Source organism: Carassius gibelio, chromosome B3, assembly GCF_023724105.1.
Source record: "Carassius gibelio isolate Cgi1373 ecotype wild population from Czech Republic chromosome B3, carGib1.2-hapl.c, whole genome shotgun sequence".
Classification (NCBI taxonomy): domain Eukaryota; kingdom Metazoa; phylum Chordata; class Actinopteri; order Cypriniformes; family Cyprinidae; genus Carassius; species Carassius gibelio.
The window spans coordinates 16,727,520-16,745,628 of NC_068398.1; the positions used below are offsets into that span (position 1 = coordinate 16,727,520).

Consider the following 18,109-nt stretch of genomic DNA (forward strand, 5'->3'; position numbering starts at 1 on the left):
ATTAATCATTTCTTTTTGAACCTTGCCTTATACACCGAGGCATTGTCCTGTCAGAATACAAGAGGGTCCTGTCCAAACTGTTGCTTATATGCTTAAACATTGAAACATTTAATTTCTGAATTGCTCAATTGTAATATAGATGACAAAAAAAAGACAAAATACTGTTCTTAAAAAGAGTTTTATAAACTATGCTTGATTTATATTAAATCTAAAATGTTCTTTAAGGAACCGTGTGAACAACTGTGATTATAATTATAATTTAGTGTCATGGATGATTCAGCAAAAAATGATGTGCACAAAGGAAAGGCATTTTTAGGGCACTTCACACTCCTAAGATACCAGACTGCTGTCTCCACAGAGTTTAGCTGCATGAGCTGTGCTTCTCTTCTGCAGAGGGACACTGCTGCGGCACAGTAATGTGATCATGTGACTACTTCATATTACAGGCCACTACAATATGATCTGCTTATGTGCGGTTCCCCAATGAGGATGAACCTGTGTAGTATCAAATGATGACCAAGGTTGACAGGATTTGGTTATAAAAATCATTGCTTTTATTCTACACTGAACATGTACTGTAATTGCAATATTCAGAACAGAAGTGCAGGACCTCAGTCAGAAGTCTGCATTACATTAAAAAAAGAAATTAAAAATTAAAAGGACACACACAATGTCTTCTCATCAAAAGTACACAACCCAAACACACTGTATGACCAATTAAAAGAGTTTACAGGACATACGAGGTACATAAGGTTTCAAGTCATTAGGTAAGTGCTTTAATGGGTTTTACCTACAGACTCCTGCAGTACATGGTGCTACAATGCATTTCATTCTTTTTTTCATTTTAAAGGGGTCATATGATGAGATTTAAAAATGTCCTTTCTCTTTGGAGCGTTACAAGCTCTTGGTGCATAAAGAAGATCTGTAATGTTGGAAAGACTAAAGTCTCAAATCCAGATTCTTTATAAAAGTTCAGACTCATCCACGTCCTTCTAAAACACCTCTTTTAAACTCGCCCCCACGTCACTGTGTGGGAACATTTGCACAACACCGCCCAAATGTTAACGCAAAGAAAGAAGGCGTAACTTTGATTCTCGCTGTAGTATATTGTGGAGACGCTGTGTGTCTCATTGTGAAAGCGAAACTACTTTGTTTGGTCTTCCAAAAAAGGACACGACTATAAATCAGTGGTTAAGTTGTATTTACAACACCGTTCAGAACAGTGCAGTCCAAATATTCAGATGTGTGCAGCACATTTTATGGACGACTGTTTCCTGATCCTGGGAGAGTAGACCACAATGCTGGCTTGTTCTGACTGGCTGTCTGTAAGTACGTTTACATATTTAAAGAATTTGCCCCTTATGATTCAAACGTGAGTTTTGAGCAGTGTAGAGTAGCACTTGTTGTTAGTTGTTTCTCCGATCACAAATGCAGATATTTTGTTATGTTTACGTGGTGTGATGCAGCGCAATGCGTAAAAAAGAGTATAAGTCATTAATTATGTCCCCACTGGATGCAACAAATGCCTTGTTTGTCATGGGTTTTGTTATAGTCTTGTCACGCCGGTGTTCTGACTGGGACACGTCATCACAGTATGGTGAAGGGCATAACATTTCCATCACACGCTTGAAGTATTCAGCCAATCATAACGCACTGGATAGCTGGCCAATCAGAGCACACCTCACTTTTCAGACCGATGAGCTTTGTAAAAAATCTACGTGTTTCAGAAGGCGGGGCATAGAGGAGTATTAATAATATACAGTATGTGGAAAATAATGTTTTTTACCAAAAACCGCATAAACACATTTCATTACACCACATACAAAAAATAATTTTCTTTTTAACAACGTCATATGACCCCTTTAAACTAACTCTAGTACTCATATACTGTCATTTCTCTCCATCAAATTACCCATTCTTCTGTCATTTGTGTAGTGAATAACACATAAAAAAATACTAGTCAAGATGCTCATTCAGTGTATTATTTTCAGGACTGGTTCTCACGGAACATGTTCAATTGTGCCACTTTTTACGGGCCTCTAGATCATTGAAAGCTACTGTCATTTTAGTTTTTTTTTTAATTGCGATTTTGGAACCCCCTACAGCTGAGAGCAATTCACTATTGTGCACATATCACTGTAGTAATACCATGTGCATTTGTTGCTGCCCTTGCTGTTCTGCCCTTTTTGCAGAATCGTAACTGCGCACCAAACATACAGACACTCAGAACAGACGTTGGGGGTGCACAGAGGACATTTGCCTTATTAAAAGTCAGTGTACCTTCAGAATCATCTTAAAACTTATATTTAAAGGTTAAAAAAAACTCACATACAGTTGTTTTTAAAGAAGTGGAGACTTGGTCCGTATACAGTTAATCAAACAGAATTTCAGACTCGTGGTTTACACATTCTTTTCCATTGGTCGAAGCCAAATCTCAGTTTTTTTTTTAAGTCAACGTGCAATTGACCGACATCTTTGACATTTTTAAAAAATAAGCGCGTATCTTGTTTTAAAATGAATGGCCCCTTTAAGCTTCCCGTTTCAAGTCAAACGCTCTTCATCATTCTGCAGAATTCTCTGACAAGGCACAGATGGTGCACTTCAACTTACAGCGATTAACATGACATTCTATAGCCATCATTTTTCATAAGAAACTCTAGAAGGTGTTTCTACATCTCTGAGCAGGAATTGTTGGGTCAGCAGAAGTAATCCTTCATTCAGTTCTGACTGACGATGGGTTACTCTTTATGGAAGACCGAGTGGTCCAAGTCCTGCTTTATCATCAGAGCCACGTTAGTATCTAAGCTGAGATGTTGCCACCTTAGTTTCCATTTGCAACAGCAATACTAGTTAAATATTAAACCATTGAACACAGACCCGTTATCTGTAGACAAGCAAATGACATATAAACCTGAAACACAAGACAGCTCTGTACCTGTCTCACCTTCAATTCTGAATGCCACCTAACCTAATATACATATGCATCATGGCCGTACTGTAAGCAGCAAAACAGCCTGAGGTTTCTTTTTTAGATGTTAAAGCCAGAAGTGGTCAAAGTAGTATGATGGTTTGTTCACAATATAACAATGAAATAAAGAGCAAAGTTGCATTTCACGCTAAGACTTTGGTAAACGAGAGGAATAGCACTGAATGCTTAATGGTTTAATTCTTTTCCTCTCTAAAAGTGTGTTTATCTGTAGAGACTAGTAGGCGGTGCACACTATGACCGGAAAGAAACCTCAAAACTTGATTCTTTTCAATAAATAGACACAAGGAATGTAAACGTTTTTTGGGGATTATGATTGGGTGGTCAGCAAAAAAGTGCAATGAAGAGTGATCAAACTCTTCTTTAATTGATGTAAAGTTCTATTTTTAACCTGTTTGCACAGGGTTTGTGTATGGCAGCCTTTGGGATGATGATTCAAGTGAAGGATTGAGTGTGTTTACTCTTGAGGCGAGGCAGTATTCACACTGGCCAAGGTTTGCTCTTTGCAGGACTGTTGTCGATCTCCATGTCCATTTCTACAAAGTCAGCAGGGCCTTCATCCCTACCCTGTGAGCTGGAGTTTCCGTCTGTTGTTTGCTGGCCATTTCTCCTCCTCCAAAGGCAAAGGCCAGTTTTGGCAGGACGCACCAGTCCAAGAAACAGAGCCCCGACTCCCATCCCAGCTGCGCAGGAGTAAAAGGCTGATCCGTAATTGTCAGTCCTGTCTACCAGAAAACCTGAAACAAAAAACACAAGATGACCTCTATAAATCTGTGGGAGGCAAATGTATAGGTTTATAACTATTTCTGGAGGAAGAAGCATGAATGGTTTATTCGTGTATTTCAAATCATTGTCCAGATTCACGGGGGCCACATTTGAAAGAAAACAAGCTTGCAAAATTAATTTTTAGTGCTATCAAAGTTAAGATGAACTTAAGATATTGATGAAATATAACGAGATTTTTTTGTTGTTGTTTACATTCACTTAATGTTGATGCATTTCTAAAGACTGGTCTAACATTGACCACACTGACAATGTAAAAAATGTAATTTGTTGTCTAATTAACATGTAATTATAAAAGGTAATAATTTAATCAAATTTGATGATGTTTGGTCGTTTTTTTAAATTGAATATTTTTCTCATAATAATATGAATTATATACGTAATTAAAATGTAATTGAATAATATTTCTTTGTGGGATTTTTTGAAATTTCTCTCACGCAATATAAATGGCTTTTTATGCATTAAGATACATAGCTGCTTTTGTATTTTAGTAAAGGGGTCCTTCACAACATTGTTGAATGTCTTTTAAAAACCCCTGTTGTAGCCGGTTCCTCTGCTGAGGTGTTCAAAGTGGCTTGTAACCGCATTGGTTTACAGAGGCTGCTTTTACCTCCTAAAGGTGGCCCGGCCAGTCCTGCAAAGCTCTGGATACAGACATAGACGCCAACAGCCGATGACATTCTCTGAATGCCGATCACGTCATCTTCAGCCAGCATTGGGATGTGACTGGAGGCCACGGTGCCCAGCAGGAAGCCATAGAAACAGGAGCAGGACATGAGGCCCCAGAACTCAGTGACAAAGGTGAAGGCGACCAGCACCGGACACAGCAGCACCGTGCAAATCAGCAGGATGTAGATTTTGCGGATAGGCCTGCGATTGAGCGCCCAACCCATGGACAGACGACCTAGAATCTCAGCCACGGCCATGGCCGAGAGCATGTAGGTGGCGCTGTCACGTGACACTCCTCGGCTCACGCTCAGCTCAATGATGTAGAGCTGCGGAGCGAAGAAGCCCAGCGTGGCGAACAGGCCAAACAGTGCGTAGCAGTTGAAACTGGCGTCTCTGAGCACAGAGAAGTCCAACAACTTGGGCCTAGAGGCGCTCGAGTCTTCTAGTTCCTGTTTGATTGGGGTCTCAGGCAGCATTGGTTGCTTGTTTTCTTCTTCCTCCTTTTCCTTAAGTGTTTTTTTCTCCTTTTCTGTAGATTCCTGGCCCTCGGACAGGTTGATCTGGGAAGAGGTGACGGACTGGACCCCTGAGTCCACAGAGCCGAGAGATGTACGGGTGAGTTCATTCTCCTGGTCATATTTGGATTCAGGTTCTTTAAGGGGGGATGTGGAGCCCTCTGGGGTGGTGGGTTTGGGTTTAATGACTATTGGCTTTAGCAGAGCCCCACAGACAATAATTGAGGCCTGCATAACCCCAATCACGATCAAGCAGTTACGCCAGCCGATCTGCTCCTTCAGCGCGTTCATAGCTGCAACGGGAATTCAAATGAAAAGACTTACGGAAAGACCAGTTTTACAACATGTCTGAAAAAACAGTAGGCTTCCTGTGAAAAATAATAGTCTTTTAGGCCTATGAGTTCCAAAGAAACATTTATCATGTTATGTACATGATTAGCTAATATATAACATTCAAAACAAGTCTGTCTGTGTGTTAAAAGATAATAAATCATGTGATCAGCCCCATGTTGTTTCAAACCCGTATGACTGTCTTTAATCTGTGGAGCTCAAAAGAGCCCAGTGTTTTTGTTTCAATGAAAGTCAATGGGGTTCAATATGGTTTGGGATAAAAACGGACCATTTTTCAAAGTATGTCTTGTGCTATGCATTGCAAAAGAATGAATGACTTGAGGGTGAGTAAATGATGCAATTTCCATTTGACTTGAAGTATCCAGATTGCACAGCTTTAATGATCGTACCTGGTGCAAGTGCTAGCAGCGAGAAGCATTCTCCTGTGGAGGCAATGGATGTGACGAGGGAACGGCGCTTGCTGAAGTACTGCGACAAGATCGTAACTGTAGGCAGGAAGGTAAGGCAGTAGCCCAGGCCTGTAAATAAATGCAAAGAGGGAGATGACAGCCACTGGTCCCTTCAACACAAGGGGCTCAGGTCAGTCTGAGGGGCCGGGCTCAAAGCACACCAAGAACCAGGCCGCTCTCTTCCGGAGCACAAACTGGACAAAGAGCTGAAAGAAAACTGTATTTAAAAGAGACAAGAAAGAGACAAGGAGAAACAAAGATCGGCGAGGTTAGGATCAACTAATGATGGTGGGGAGCGAGTGTTTGATATTTGGGGAAAGCTAGCAGTGCATCTTTTGAGAAATCTGAAAAACAAAATGATTACGTGGTCACACTGAGAGTCAATTCAAAACTGAGCAATTGAGAGCATTTATACATTTTTTAAAAATCTTTTTTTTTTTACATGAAAAATAAATGAAAAAGGGATTCCCCGTATGTGGATTGGACTGCGTGAGTGTGAATAGATTATTTAATACAAATTAAATCTTCAAACATATTGTGTTATATTAAGGTATTTAGAATGCGCATTATGAGATATATTTTAACAAATTAGTGTCTGTTTATATCGGACGGCAGTATCGTCAACACATGAAAACACTCCACCCAAAAACACTATGATACGTTCATCTTGTTTTGGAAGGGGGTGTGTTACTAAAGCTGTCAAGAATCAGGTTTAGTGATGCTGACAATCATACACCAGTCACAGCACTGCTTGAATTCCCTCTCTGTCTTTAAAAAAAGTAAGTGAATAGACGAGAACATCATTCTTACTAGGGAAAATAATCAAGAAATGAAACAGAAAATAAAATAAACATAGGAAATGACAGAATTCATGACATGACTAAGAGCTAACTAACAGTTTTACACAGAATTGAAGATTGTTACTTTGCAAATGCTATGTAAAGAAAATCGGTTCCATCTTTAATATAAAAATTAAATATTAATCAGTTTTCACAATATCATGCCACACCACACTGAGGAAAAATGTTTTCAGTTACACACTGCGCTTGCAACAACAAAAAAACCCAATCATTTACCGAACATATTTGATTATACGGGACAAAACATGCATCCCAAATATAAAGCCACACTCGAGCTGGATTTACCTGCAACCATTCCCATGGTAATGTACATCTCAATGATGGAGTTAGTAAGGGCTGTTGTAATTGTACCCAGGCTGATCAGGAGTCCACCGAGCATGACAACAGGCCGATAGCCAAAACGGTTACTCATCAGCGTGGAGAGAGGAGCTGTGGGAAAGAAGGTGCCAATCATAAACACTTCCAATAACACTCAAGACAGTCTTACAGCTCAAATTCAGATACAGACACAGTGAATCCATGCACTTCCTTCTCAAAACTGTCCTAAACTATCTATTAATGGTGGGTTCATTTTTGCAGCAAAGGCATGAAGACAGAATCACTAGCAAGTTTTGCTTGGACTAGTCACTTTCAATCTGAGTCATCTGAGTGACTGCCGCTGTTTGAACACGTATGATCCTTTGAAGCCCTCTTAGCTGGAAAAATGTGAATCCTTCCACTGAGTCATGTAATGGTCACTGGGTAAAGTGAGTGAATCTCCAGTCAGCCGGCAGTCCTTACACAGCACAGTTCAGTACATGCACTAAATGGGGCATTGCTCGCTCTCTGCACAAAAACCAATATGAAAAGATGAGCTGGGGAGACAGAATCAGTTTGATAGGTTCACACCGAAGGAACTCAGTATCTTTTTGTGCATTATTTAAAGGGATAGTGGACCCAGCTCTCAACATTATTTCATTTGTGAAACATTAAAAAGAAGATATTCTGAAGAAAGTTGGTAACCAAACTATTTTTGGTGTCCATTGACTTTGACTGAATGGACCAAAAAAGATGTTTCTCAAAATATCCTCTTGTGAAATAACATGAGGGTGAGAAAATGAAGCCAGAAATGTCACGTTTATTGGTTCAACTACCCCTTTGAGGCTTGAGAGAATTACATGGAAATGAGAGATCTGATGACACAGCTTGTTTCTTTATTTGATACTTTGCACCCGCCCCGCCTTTTGGGATATGCCCGGTCTTTTTATAATGACCTATTTTTCCCCTCAACTTCCCTGAACTAAAACGGAGTTGTGTGTTTGGTGTAGCTTTAAAGTTGCGGTCGCTGCAGATTAAAACCTGCATTGATCATGATGGAGCAAACTTAAAAATAGCACACAATGGCTTTTACAGATGCCTCTATGATAGGAAAAGCAAAAGCCAGTAATTAAAAATGGATTTAGGTTTGCAAAAGTGAAGTAACCCACAAAGACATTCACAAGACAACATCTTTCTGCTGTACCATACAGTATTTTTCTCTTGTGCAAACACCATTTGTTTTGTGTAAACACGGTGAGGTACACCTAGTACTATCGTATTGTATCTTTAAACAGTCTAGACTGAGTTACCTGTGAAGGCCATGACAAAGACACAGATGGAGACGACCCAAGACACTCTGCTGTTGGTTTCATTAAAGTCTGTCATGAGGTCCACGAGGAAGATCCCAAAAATCTTGATGATGCCATAGGTGAAAACCTCCACGAAGAAGAAGGCGACAGCCACCAGCCAACCCCAGCCTCCGTCTGGCACCTCGTCGTACACATTGGGGCTCGTGCAGCCCTTCAGGGCAGACATTATTCCTGTCATGACGCACACTGGCGTTTCTGTAAATGTAAGCAAAGTTACAGTTCAGACCGTTTTAGGTATGATATAATTTCCACAGCGGCTTTGATGGTGTGCCCTTGTCAACTCAACAGCTGGGTTTGTTTGCAAGCCTTTAATCGGTTTTGTCTGTTGGATTATTTTACCTTTCAAGGTGCTAAAACTAAGTTTGCATAAAACACTTATGTAACCACTGCTAAGATATCAGAGAAAAATGGGAGTGCCAGAGCCAAGCAACACTTTCAAACTTTCACACACACACATAGGCCTCTCACAATAACAATTCTTTGTTGTGCGATATATTGCCCCTGCAATAATTGGTATAAGTGATATTATTGTCATTTTAAAGACCATTTTAAATGTTCACTGAATATACAGTATAATCATAATGTTACAGCATAACCATGCCATAGGGCCTACACACTTACAAATGAAAATTTTTCTTTTTACATTTTTACTAACATTTTAGATCATGGAAATGAAGTATCAAAATATCAGATACCTTAAAAACCTAAATAAATAGTTAATAAACATTTTCTAACAAAAAAGTGCAAATTTACAAGTAGAAAAAAATAAAAATGCACAAAGAACTTGTATGAAGATTTTTGCTTCTACAGATTTTCCCCTGACCTTCATTTCTCTGTAAACTAAGGATTGCACACTATTGCTGAAAAACACAATCACCACTCAGCAGTCAGATGTCTGTATGCACAAATTCACAGATCCCTAAACAAGACCGCAGACTGCAGAGTGAGCAGTGTTTTTCTTGTCTCTACTCCTGCACTGCATTAGTTAATGTTTTTATCATGGACTCCACAGCTAACATTTGCAGTGCGCTTTGGTTTTTGGCACTTCATGTTACCAAACACTAGACTGTCCACCTAATAATAATTATTCAGCTCCACTGCTGTTTAAGCTGGAACAAATAGTGGACTCTGTGCTTTGAGCTGAATCTATGGAGTTTTGCAACATACATTTGTTGTGGAACATGGTTTTCGGCACTTCAGGCTACTAACTCTATTTGCATAACTGGCCTAATCATTATTTTTCTCATCCCAACTGAGTTGCACTGAGCTGAGCTACATTGTGAATGAGTTCACGTGTAAGAGTATCTTTAGGGCAAGCAATAATGCTCACCATGGTCAGCCTACTTCATGTGATTGATGCGACGCTTTTGCTACCAACACTCGCTTCACATGAATGGTCAAATGATGTACTACAGCCTACATTATTGAGCACTTGTTGGGTGCTTCATGCTACCAAGCAGTGGTTTGCATGATTAATTACTCTGTTCTTTTCAGCTCCGCTGTTGCATTGAGCTGGAATTGTGTATAAATATGGGCAACCTACAAGTTTTCCTTCATCAGCTATTCTGCCGCATATTGCGTTTTGGACTGATTTTACTGTTCTCCGCACTTTAGCTTGAAGATGGAAAGGATAGCCCTAAAGACATTGGTGCAGGGCCTGTGTTGACATCCAAGTCCCAACTCTGTGGTTGGTGCTGGCATGTCTAATTTAGTATCCATTCCTGATTCAGAGGTTTTACCCGAAACTCAGTTGTCTCGGGGCCTAATGAGGGAGGATCAGGCTGTCGTATGGTTATACCATCCATCTTATTTGGGTTGATTGGATTTACATTGTCAAGACGCAAACACAGATGTTCATCCTGTCTCTATCTGAACCGGAGATTGGTTTGTGACCATCAGTCTAAGGATGCGTACTTCTGCATCCAGATCGTCAAGAAACACAGGAAGTTCCTCAGGTTTGCTTTTTGAATGAAGCTTGCCAATATTTTATTATTCCATTGAACTGGCATTGAACGCCAATTGAGTGGCTTTCACATTAGGTCAAGGACTGTATGAGACCATAGCCATGTTGTGGTCTCATACATTGGTCAGAGAGGATAACGCTCTCGCCCCCTATCAGGTTAGTGAGACTTGTTCTTCTTTAGACTCAGACCATTTTCCTGTCGATCAGAGCAGTTCATGTCCCAGGTCCCCTGAACTCTGGAGTGGACTTACTCTTGAGGCTAAGTTGAAGGCTGGAGAATGGAGATTGCACCCTCAGCTGGGTGAGTCTCATATGGCAGAGGTTCGGCCGAGCAGAAGTGGATTGTTTTCTTCGAGCATGCGCATTGCCCGCTCTGGTTTCCTTGTGTCCTCTGTCGCCTCTGGGTGTGGATGCTCTAGCCAAGAGTCTTATGTCTTATGCCTTCCCGTCTACCTGTTTGCTTCCAAATGATTCTGTTCAGAGTAAGGTTGGTCAGAGTGAACATCTGTTTTTGGTGGTACTGTTTTGGCCCACTCGTACATGGCGCTGTATGCCCTTAAGCGGACACAATCTGGAACCAGTCCATTACCCTGTAGGGACCTGCCACAGGTTTATATGGCTGCAATATCTGCTGGGCATTACCCATAGAGGTGTTTCAGAGGGATGTCACCCTCTGGTTTCCCATTTATGCAGGGACGATACAGCTTAGGCCTTTCCACCCAGCACAGATCCTTTTTGGAACTTATTTCGGTTGGAAGGCCTGGCAGGCCATCCATTTGAGCCATTTTAGTCTGTCAGAAAACTTTGAAATCACATATTCTCTATTAGAGGAATGAGGATCTGCAGGCTCGGTCAGCTCCTCTTGTGTGGACTTTTCTCAAAGGTTGGTTAAGTCTTACTGCTTCTTAGGCCTAGTATATCCTAAGGCTGCTTTGACACTGTTCACTCTCAGCAAGTGGTTGGAGTTCTTTTCCCTTGCTATGCGAGGTCAGATAGTACTATATCTTTAGCCTATGAGGTGCGTGGTGTGACTTTGCCTCTAAGGTGCGTGCTCTTTTAACGAGAGCAATGGCTTCTTCTCAGACTCTCTTTTAGGAGCTTTTGATGGGAGATGTCAGTGTTGTGGCAGGTTAGTCCTCTCCTAACACTTTCATCAATTTCTACTTGTATGATTGTGAGGATGGCTCTTAGCTCCCGGGTCTCTTCTGCTTGAGCAGACTCTTTCATTGGTCCTCCAGCTATCTTAGGTACGTCAAGCATTATGGTATATCGTTCCAAAAGCGATGACATCATCGCAGCATTGAAGTGAACCTATGAAAGGGAACATCTCGGTTATGTATGTAACCTCGGTTCCCTGAATAGGGAACGAAATGCTGCGATGCTGGCTGTTCCGTACTTTTCGATAGCTCTTCCTTCGTCATAGTGTAAAATCTGATGAAATAGCACACAGCACGCATATATGAGCATACGTACGTATGCTCGGGGCGGTGCTAAGCGCTATTGGCCAATAAATTGTCGTGATGGTATAAGGGCTTCAGACATTCGTCACACTGGAGGTGTTCCCAAAACGATGACATCATCACAGCACCTCATTCCCTATTCAGGGAACCAAGGTTACATACATAACCAAGATGTATTCTACAGTCTTTGCCTATGTTCATGTTTAGTCATTTCACTTTAATGGCAATAAAAATAACGTATTTATTGCCATTACACTGAAATGACTGAACTTACACATAGGAAGAAGCCTGAGAAAAATGCTCACTTTAGCAGAAAATTTCAAATGGAACTCTTAATGTATAGTTGCATTAATACATATTGTAATGTATAAGATAGTAAAGCTAGTGTCTATATACACTAATAAACTTCTCAAGACGTGGACTGTTTTAACTATTTAGACACAAGCGGTATAATAACTTTATCAGGCATCTCTGTCCTCAGACGCAGTGCAGCAGAACATCGTGCTCAATTACTCCAGCGACGCGCAATACTGTCTGTGAAAACACTCAGATTACTCCAAAGAGTTAACTTAATCACATACGTTACCCCGTTCTTTTTTTACATTATATATATATATATATATATATATATATATATATATATATATATATATATATATATATATATATTAATGCCTAAACCTTCATGTCGCCGTCATGTGCGCCACAAATACACAAATACAATATAGTTTAGGTGTAAATCGTTTTAACTTACCGAGACGTTGAAGAAACTGAGGAGAACTCGGAATTTTGAAAGAAAACAAAGCGCACGCGAGCTAACGTTAGCCGGCTCCTCAGCTGAAGTGTTCAGTGGAGAACATCGCTCTGAGCATCGGGCGAAAGAGTTACAATCACTCCGCTCAAATATAACGATTCTAGCTTATGGGTGACTTCATTAGCAATTCAGAAACACTGAAATTATAATTGAATCAAGTACTATCTAACAGCTCTCAGTCTGTTTCCCCTTTCTTAAGCTTGGCAGATTTTATACCGGCTGGAGCCGGTCTTCAGGCGCGCGCCCGCGATAGCAGTATACCAGAGAGTCGGGAGCGCGCTGGGAACTGAGCTCAAATCTCACCTGTCTGTGTTTACACAGACATACTGTATGGTTTACACAGGGGGAGAAAAATCACACAAATCGTTTGAACTCAAAAACAGATAAATCTTTATATATATATAAATATGCATTGGATCTTAATAAAAATCCTAATTTTAGATGAAAATTTCAGATGGCACTTAGAGGCTTTTGCATCTGAACTCTGAAATTGCATCTACTGCATTCCAATTATTATCAATCAAACGGAAGTTGGGATGTTCTGATTATTATTATTATTATTATTAATAATAATAATAATAATAATAATAATAATAATAATAATAATAATAATAATAATAATAATAATAATAAATAAAAATACAGCTAACAAAATACAAACATAACACAATGAAAAATATTATTTATTTATTTAAAAAACGCAAATAAGCTTATCATATCCTAATGAACTTGATTACATTTAACCGCAACTAGCCTTCTGTGTTCTGTGGAAATACACATATTTCATGAATAGTTTAGTTATCGAATAGCAGTCATTTTGTACACACCAAAGTGAAACATCTTGTGAGGATCACTGCAGTGTCTCTGTCGTGAGCCAGCAGGGTAAAACTGGTTTATTCCAGTTCTGTCCAGCACGAGGTGTCTCATAAAGACTCAGCACGCATTTAATGACACCTTGTAATTACAGACTGAAAATCAACATTTAGTAACTCTTAGGTGTGCAAACCTTGCTTTCTTAATTCATGAATAGCTGTATCTGTACCCTGCAAACACAACTGTACTGGGTCTTTACTATCCTAAGGGCCCATAGCAGACTGACAGCACAGGGCCTCTGAGATTTTACTCACTGGCAAAACATCGGCCCCTTAGTGCTGTTCCTGCACGGGCAGCCCGCACTTAGCCCACACTATTAATCTACAACAGGAGTGCCCAACCTGGTCCTGTTCAAAAACAACTGAACTAACTTATTAGGATCTGATGGAGCACTTGATTATTACAGACAGATTTGTTTAATCAGAGCTGGAACTGAACTCAAGGTAGCAGGAACAGGATGCACCCTTGATCTATAACAATACATCCGTTTCACTTTAAATACTTCTCAGCTACTATAACTTAGGTCTTTGGGGAAAACAGTTATTATACATCTGAAATGGATGCAGACGCCACATAACTAATGTACAGTAGTCAAAGGGATTTCAAATCAATGGATTTATTAAATAAAAAATAGAAAACATTCAGTTCAGGTTAATACAGCTACATACCTAAAAAAAAGAAAACAATGTAAGATTGCAGGATTTCGTCATGTGAAAGTTAATGTGTGCGAAAGTCTTATCTGTAATCCATCAGTGACCAAACACTGTCCATAGCTAAAGACGGCTGATGGCAAATGAATAATCCAACCTCTTGTAATGAAAACACACGCCACAGCTCTCAAACACCAGACTCTTCCTAACCAGGAACCATCAAAAATAGTCGAAAATAACTTTAGATCCATATTAAACTGCATGATGTGGTATCCTCACAAATAAAGAGACCTTCTAAAATGCATAAAAATACATATCTTAAACTCTTAGCATCAATCCAGATTTAGGCCATACATATGTACCATCTCTGCAAAAAAACCTCAGCAAGCTACACTTTTTTTACACAAAAAAAAACTTGTGTAGACTGGGCTTGATTTGACACATTTCCCAACCAGGAAACAGCACAATGTGTTCAGCAGGTAAGCCATGTTGGCTACTGCTGCTTGCTATTATTACTAGCTCTCTACCACATGGCTTTACTTAAAGAAACCTAAAACACCCAAGCACCCCTAGTGGTAAGGAAAAAAACTGCCAACAAAATTCTTACTAACAGGCTCATGTCTGGCCAAAACTGGGCCATCACTGGATTAATGTGGGCAGTCCCACAGTGTAGGCTGCTCACAGAGAGCCTGCCCTGTGGTGAGCCCAAAGCTGTGGGCCTCCCCTGGGCAAGCCTGCACCGGGCCTGTCTGGGTTTGGTCTGGGGTGGCCCTAGCCCACTGTGCCCGCAAAAAAAACAGCATTGCCCCAGCAACAACATGTTTGCAGGGTAACCCACAAAACTATTTGAAAAGCTACTACCCACAGTTAAAACAAGCTTACTGCTTTTTAATACTGCTTCAGGTTTTATTTTTGTTTTGTTTTCTTGAGAGAGAGATGAAAAGTTCAGGGACATGCTCGGTGTGGTTTTATTTGACGATTTTCATCCAATAAAATACACATATTTATATGCATTAAAACTGATATTATCAGCACAACATTTGAAGTAAACGGATAATTGAAAAATTCCAGAAAGTCCCATTTTTGCTCGGCAAATTTGTGTAAAATCTGATAATTATGTTCTGTAGCGTGATTGAGATGATCCATTGAGCAACTTGAGCTTCGATGGAAGAACACTGACCGTAGGCTACAAATAATTCACAAATTTAATTTGATTAGTGATTTGAATAGCGACTTAGAAATAGTGCAGAATCTGAAACATTTATTCCTCTTTTTACATCATAACGTTTCTTTTATTTTCAAAACTCTTTTCATTTCTGCTTGCTTACAGCTAAAAAGTTCAATTATCTTTTGAATCCCCAAGGTCTTTGCCAGTGGTCAGATTATGCATTTATCTTTCTAGGTGGCCTTAAAAGAGAACCTGTCATTTATAAGTAACCAGCTAACTGTTATCCAGGCATGTACTGGCCATCGGGACTACCGGGAGATTCCCGGTGGGCCGCGGTCTGGTTGGGCCGGTGCGTTAAGTATTTTGTTTTTAAATCATTATTTATCGCAAATATATTCGTAAGTATATTTTTGTACAGTCCAATTCCGGCCTTACGTGTCTCTCTCATGAAGCTGCAAGATGCTCTTTTTTACGTTAGTCATAATAATTTATTTAAAACATTACAAAAAGCAGTATAAAGACAGATAAAACGACACGTGCACATGATGCTGATGCGAGCTGCGAGACGTGACGTGTTCACTGCTCATTGGCCAATCAGAATCAAGTTCTAGCCTTGAAAAGCGGCCGTTTTACAACTGCGACGAAATTCAAAATGTTAAATAATAAAATATCTTAGCGTAAAGGAGGGGCCGAACGTTGAGAGAGAGAAAACAACAAGCACTTGAGGCAGATGCCACCAAATGTGTCAAGATAAATAAATTATTTGCTGGAAGGCAAAAGACTTAGCTAAGTGAAGACGTCCTCAGGGCGGGACTTGACTGCTGAGGTGAGACAGAAATGTAATGATACACGTAGGCTACTGCATTGTTTTGTTTCAAAAAGTTAGGATATTCCAGCTGTAATATGCCACCATTCACTGATCTATATAAATTACATTTACAATTCTCAGCTCTCAGGTTCTGTCCATATTATGACAAAATTCAGACAATACCGTTTTGGTGTCAGAAAATATGACGTGAAAGATCGCTTTAGCGCCTCAGTTCAAGTAAACCGATCATCTGTTACTTTCTGTTTAAAGATACAGTACAACTTACAGGAATTTATATATGCCTCAGAAATAATATCGATCAGTTATCAGTCAAAACAGCAGGAGAACAATTATTTCACAGAATGTTACATTTACCTCAAGAAAGCCCTTTAAAGACCTAAGAAAAATAGCCATAAGAAAGGAGTATTTTGCTAAATATGTGCACTACAGTACATATTTATTATATTTTCACCTAAAGTATTTTACATTTGATTATGCAATATCTGTACCTGAAAACGGTGCTGTTTATGATATTTTTTTAAACATTTTTATTACTGACTGTTTACTTGTCTTCATTAATGTTTGAACTTAATAGTTAGTGTTTATTGTGGTATTGAAATTACAATTGTGAAATGAGATTGCAGCTTATTTACAAAGAAAACAATAGCAATTTTATTTTTATCTTTGTTTATGTATTTATTTTTGGCAGGGCAAGAAAAGTTCTGAACCCTAGCATTGAGCTCTGCATTTGAATAAAGTGACCTGACATTCAGCCAAGTAGGTGACTCACACTGAGACTTTGTGCTCTGCATTTAACCCATCCGAAGTGCACACACACAGCAGTGAACACACACACACACTGTGAACACACACCCGGAGAAGTGGGCAGCCATTTATGCTGCGGCTTTTTAAAGGCCTTTGATTATGTTATGAAAAATGTAAAATAAATCACTACACAAAGTTCTTTGTCTTAATTACTCTTTTATTTTATTGTAGATCAGTGGTCTTTATAAATAATGCTTACTATAGTTCAGTGGTCTTAATACTGGCCTACTATAAGCAGCCAACGGGTCTGAGGTAATTTGTGTGAATTAATATAAAAAAAAGTGTTATGTTGCAGCACATGAAATATAGTTACAGCAGAAATTGTGTACCCTAAACATTAATATGTCTATTAGAATAATAAGAAGCACATAAATTAAGAACTTTAGATATTTAAAATAAAGCCTGATAAAATAATTTACATTTTCTTTGTTTATTATTTTAATAGTTTTTTTCTTGGTTTTGATAGTAATACATTCTAATCAGTAATTTTACATCCAGATTAATGTATGTATAGACATGTAGTGTGCGTGTGTGCGTGTGTGTGTGTGTGTGCGCGCATGTTTACATGCATGGTGGGCCGGTCTGGATGAAGTCCAGGGCTTATTTTTTGTCCCAGTCCAGCCCTGCTGTTATCTAAGAATGTCTTGCGTCATTGTATCTCATAATTATTAGATGGAGAGTGCTTGTGTTGCACTCAGCACACAAAACAAAGCAGCACTGTTTATATCTGGTTTCTTATCTACAGTTGCCACAGATTAATGGGGTGTATCTCAAAGTTTTTTATGAGTAGTCATAAACTAGTCACATTAGTTGACTTGTCCAATATTCAGCCACGTCATCAATTATCCTATCTTACTCTTTAAGGAAACATATGTCAAAATCAAATATTTATGGCATAGGCCATTCAGATATTTAATACGGACCCTCTGGCATTAGATCAAGTCAAGTCTTATTAACTCCTGTTTGAGAAACACTCAAGTAGAATGTAGTACGTAAATTAACCCTTTGATGCTCCACGTATTTGTGCTTATATTGCATTTTTCTATTTCTATGTATTTTCCTAAGATTGTTACTCACAGATACCTTAGCGAGATTAATTATTATCATCATAATATGCTTTAACACACTAGAGTTCACCATACCAAGAGTTCATAAGATCATTATATGCTGATTTACAATGTCTTGGGAGTTACTGTGTAAGTGTTATGATTATCATTTCAGTAACTTCCAGAAGATTTATCACAGGCATCTGTGCGTATGCCTAACCC

The 18,109-nt window shown here is 39.3% G+C and overlaps 1 protein-coding gene across 1 annotated transcript; it reads right to left on the reverse strand.

Moving 5' to 3' along the window:
- Positions 1-531: 531 nt before the first annotated feature.
- Positions 532-12,764, reverse strand: LOC127952106 (monocarboxylate transporter 7). Its single transcript, XM_052550393.1, has 6 exons — positions 12,458-12,764; positions 8,221-8,475; positions 6,899-7,042; positions 5,694-5,822; positions 4,380-5,246; positions 532-3,723 (listed from the first exon to the last, which is right to left on the reverse strand). Exons 2-6 carry the CDS (start codon positions 8,456-8,458, stop codon positions 3,467-3,469), a joined length of 1,635 nt encoding a protein of 544 aa, XP_052406353.1. The 5' UTR covers positions 8,459-8,475; positions 12,458-12,764; the 3' UTR covers positions 532-3,466.
- Positions 12,765-18,109: the final 5,345 nt, after the last annotated feature.